Genomic DNA, 4,322 nt, shown 5'->3' with positions numbered 1-4,322 from the left:
CTTTTTCTTTTTCAATCATATCATGCGTTTTGATTTTCAGGATGAAAATGACTATATATGTGAGGACCATCGAGAATTTTAGTGTGCAAGTTGAGGAAGTGGATGTCTGCAAGCTTGACCATTACTTTTCTATTCTTCTTTTTTGCTGTTTTCTCATCTGTCTTTTCTTGTTTGGTCGAAAGCACGAATCTTCCTGGTATTTGGCATTAATGAAGAGAAGGCCTAAAAAAATGTACAACCTGTACTGGGTTGGCGTCAAATGATGTGTTTGAGCTCCATATATAGCTGGCAAGCGACAGTAGTTTGTTTAGCATTTGTGAGTTTTGATTCTTGAAGTGGAGGTTGTGATCCTGGGAGTATGAAAGCGAGAAGAGGAAAACGTTCTGAGGTAAGAATTCAGGTCTGATAGGAACGCGTCTTAGGTGTTTGTGGAATTGCTTGAGCTAATGAGGTTGAATGGTCTGCTGTCCGCAGCCCTTTTGGCCCTCCATTGTGATGAAGAAATGGCTGAATATCAAGCCCAAGGTTTATGATTTTAGTGAAGATGAAGTTGACACTGAGAGTGAGGATGATGGTATGGTTTCTGTTAATTATGGATGCGTTTATTTATTGATCACATATTTATTTTCCTGTCTTGCTTTCTTACTATCACTGTTCTTTTGTGTTAGCTTGTTCGCTTAAAGATGAACGTATACATGATGATCATGCCGATACAATTCAGACAGTTTGCTCGAGTAAAACTGCAGGTAGTAACTATATTAAATTCTGTTTAGTGATTCCATCATGTGAAGTGAATAACCAGCTCTTTCTATTTTGGTTGTTCTGAAAATTGAGCATCCACTGGTTTAAGTAAGCTAGTGCAGCTAACATCATAAATTTAGTCTGAGGTAAGATAATACGTCTGAGATTTGCTGGACCAATTGCTATGCAAGATGATGAACTTCAGAGAACTAGAGATGTGCAATCTTTAAGATTAATGTGTGGTATACTAGATTCTTGCCCATGTATAAACCTATTGAAATTTTACATTTCTTCTTTACGTTAAATCACGAAATAGTAGAAATGATTATTGTTTCAAATGTTTCCTGATGGACTTGACGCATGTTGAGGATATTTTACTTTTGTTGTTTAGCCTTGAAAATTTATTGATGCAAACTTTTTTGAAAAACAAAATCATTTCTGGCTTATGTTGATGCGTGAAAATCTAATAATACAGGGAAACCTTTGAAAGACTATTCGGTGAGACACAGGAGAGGAAAATCAGAAACTTTGCGACTCCAGTACATAAATACAAAAGATGTGAGGTTTGGCTCAGTAAGAAGTCATAATTTTTTTATCTTTATTTTGTGGTGATAAACTTTTCCACCTACAAGTGGGCTATTGTTGATTCATTTTATTGGCTTACTTTTCTACAAGTAAAAATGGTTCATCTTTTGCAGAGTAACAGTAGGTACATGGAATGTTGCTGGAAGGCTTCCAAATGATAATCTTGAGATCGATGATTGGCTCTGTATGCAAGAGCCAGCAGATATATACATACTCGGGTAGGCATATGATAAAACTTGTGAACTCTTTGGATGACTACATCTATTTAATAATCATTTGAAAACTGATTTAAGTTTGTATATATTAGATTTATAAACTGGATTTGTTTGGGAAAGGAAATTGAAATAAGGAGGAAAATAGTATTTATAAAAATACCAAAATCATTTATTTCTTCTCTCTTCAAGAATTGAGAAGGCACCAATCTAATTATTTAATTATTTAGATATATTTGCATATAATGTTCAAATTTAATTTTCAAATTTTCTTCTAATTCTTCCTTGATGTTTTATTTCTGTAGAAAATAATCATAAGAACAACTGTGCCATCTCTGCCCATGTGCTCTTCCTTTCAAGACCCCCGGCATAGATTGAACTGCAAAATCCTGCTTCTTGAATAGACTCGTCTGAATCACATCTTGTTACTCGATATGTCTTTTTAATATAAGATCACTTTTCACCCTTAACTGCTTCTCTTCTGTCATCTAACAAGAATACTTGGTAATCCAGATATTCTCTTGATGCATATCTAGATATAATAAAGATTTTGATCTCGTCATTTGAAGTTGCAGTGTACGTGGTATTATAAGTTTATTTTTTGATTCAGCATCTGAAACTGGGCTTAACTTCACTTCCCAACTTTTCTTCTTTAGCCTATATGAGAAGAGTTCTAATCTTCATCTTTTTACAATCAAACATGACCAAGCTGCGACTATATTCCTTGTTTATTAATTTTTGTTTTAGAATACAATTTTATTTTGGATAATTCCTAATTCTCATTTATACAGTTTCCAAGAGGTGGTTCCTTTGAATGCTGGGAATGTACTCGGGGCAGAAAATAGAAGACCAATTCCCAAATGGGAGAAAATCATCCGCAGAACTTTGAATAAGTCACTGGAACCTGATGCTAAACAGAAGAGCTACAGTGCACCTCCCTCTCCAGTTTTTAGGACTTCCTCTGCTTCTGATATATTGGCTGATGCAACTGATACTCCTGTGCTAGACATATTTGGAGAGGATTCCATAGGCACCATCGTCGGCGGTGATCCTGAGATAACCAGCATGCGGAAGAACATCCGTCTGAAGAAAATATATAATATTGATTGGGATAACAGGTTGGATTGGCCTGAACAATCATTAGATGCAACATCCCAACCTCTATCTTCTAGATCCACGTTACGAAGAGTACTAAGCAGTTCCGCAAGAATTGGTTCTACCTGGATGAGCAACGGTCTCACCTCCAGCCCTCAAAATATTCCGCTGAGTGGTTCTGGCTTAAAACGAATGCACCGTAGCTCTGGAAACTTAGGATTGATCCATATGGACCAGGAAGATGAGCTTGAAGTTCTAGATTCTCTCTCTGATGAATTGGATCAAATCTCTGGAGAGGAAGAAGATTCTTTTGTAGAAATGACAGAGATCAGGCGTGAAAATGCTCTTTCAAGTGAAGCAGTGAAGTCACATCCAACTTATGTACGGATCGTAAGTAAGCAAATGGTTGGAATATATGTATCTGTGTGGGTGCGCAGAAGGTTAAGGCGACACATAAACAACTTGAAAGTATCTCCAGTTGGAGTTGGGCTTATGGGCTACATGGGCAATAAGGTAGTCTTTCCTTCTTTCTTTTCTTCCCACCTCTCTCTTGTGGTTTTGGGTCCCGTTGAAGTAGCATTCATATAGATCTGTGCGACTTCAAGTTTGTCATTTAACCTGAATAATCTGAAAGCTTGTCTGTGTCTCTCTAGATAACTGAATGCAGGTTTTAAAGCTCCCAAGGAATCATACATAACTTATCGACCCTAAATTTTGTGTTACTACAATTTATACCTTAGATCAGGATTTTAGTTATTTTTATAATTCTGATCCATAGACAATTTTGTTATGACTTCTATACAGGGATCTGTTTCTGTTAGTATGTCTCTTTTCCAAAGTCGTCTCTGCTTTGTTTGTTCTCATTTAACCTCTGGTGAAAAATATGGGGCTGAGCAAAAGCGTAACTCTGATGTTCATGAGATTATAAGGCGCACTCATTTCTCATCTGTCTTTGACATTGATCAGCCACAGACAATTCCATCACATGAGTAAGTACACAATCTTGTTGAGGATTCTCCTCTACATGTTTGTCTGCTGAGTACTCACAGTTAATCCTATATTCTATGGACCTATGGACTGCTTCTGTATCCATATTTGTATTTTCTGATTGAAGTATAACACTCTTAGTTTGACAAATCATCTTTCTGTGAAAACTGGTCTACTGCATTGATTTCATTTCGATGTTCTTGGTTGATATGGTATAGAATATTTGACGAACCGACAAGAAGGACTACATTCAGCTCCTCTGGCTTTAATCTCAAGACATAAATTAACATTCTTTCTCTCAGTAGTAATGAACCGGAAAGAGTTGTTACTGTTTTCACTGAGCTATGAAGCATGTGGTTACCTCAGCATTCAGTTTTCTGTAGTTGGAATATCGACTCCGTTGTATTATTTTAAGCTCTAAGTCCAATAAAGAGGCCTTTGTGAGTTTGTAAGAACAAGTCCAAGGAACGGCGTGTTGTCACACTACATTGGAAGCATTTAGGTAGCTTATTAGGTTAAGAAATACAGCCAGGCTTTAGGTAGTCATCAATTAAGGTGTATATTGGATACCAAATCTCACACATGACCTTCATCAAGTCGACCAGCATATAAAAGTTATCTTTATGGTCCATTTCCCAATATGACATGCAAGGATGCATATTCTTTTTTCAGAAATATTTGTTGTTCACCTAGTTTTTTCAG

General features: G+C 36.5%; 1 protein-coding gene across 3 annotated transcripts in view; it reads left to right on the top strand.

The window, feature by feature from the left end:
* LOC105155946 (type I inositol polyphosphate 5-phosphatase 2) overlaps positions 89-4,322 on the top strand; it is a 6,126-nt gene continuing 1,892 nt past the window's right edge. Inside the window, exons 1-7 of one of the 3 annotated variants that reach the window (XM_011071931.2) lie at positions 89-388; positions 475-574; positions 669-746; positions 1,217-1,304; positions 1,440-1,544; positions 2,330-3,146; positions 3,438-3,622. In XM_011071931.2, the coding sequence (XP_011070233.1) occupies positions 359-388; positions 475-574; positions 669-746; positions 1,217-1,304; positions 1,440-1,544; positions 2,330-3,146; positions 3,438-3,622 (1,403 nt within the window). In that variant the 5' untranslated portion in view covers positions 89-358. Of the gene's footprint in view, positions 389-474; positions 575-668; positions 747-1,216; positions 1,315-1,439; positions 1,545-2,329; positions 3,147-3,437; positions 3,623-4,322 lie in introns of those variants that run through there. The other 2 variants (XM_011071934.2, XM_011071935.2) reach the window with 2 other exon arrangements.

The sequence above is a fragment of the Sesamum indicum genome, linkage group LG2 (assembly GCF_000512975.1).
Source record: "Sesamum indicum cultivar Zhongzhi No. 13 linkage group LG2, S_indicum_v1.0, whole genome shotgun sequence".
Lineage (NCBI taxonomy): Eukaryota > Viridiplantae > Streptophyta > Magnoliopsida > Lamiales > Pedaliaceae > Sesamum > Sesamum indicum.
Note: the sequence above shows the minus strand (reverse complement) of the source record. Positions and strands in the feature narration are given on the sequence as shown.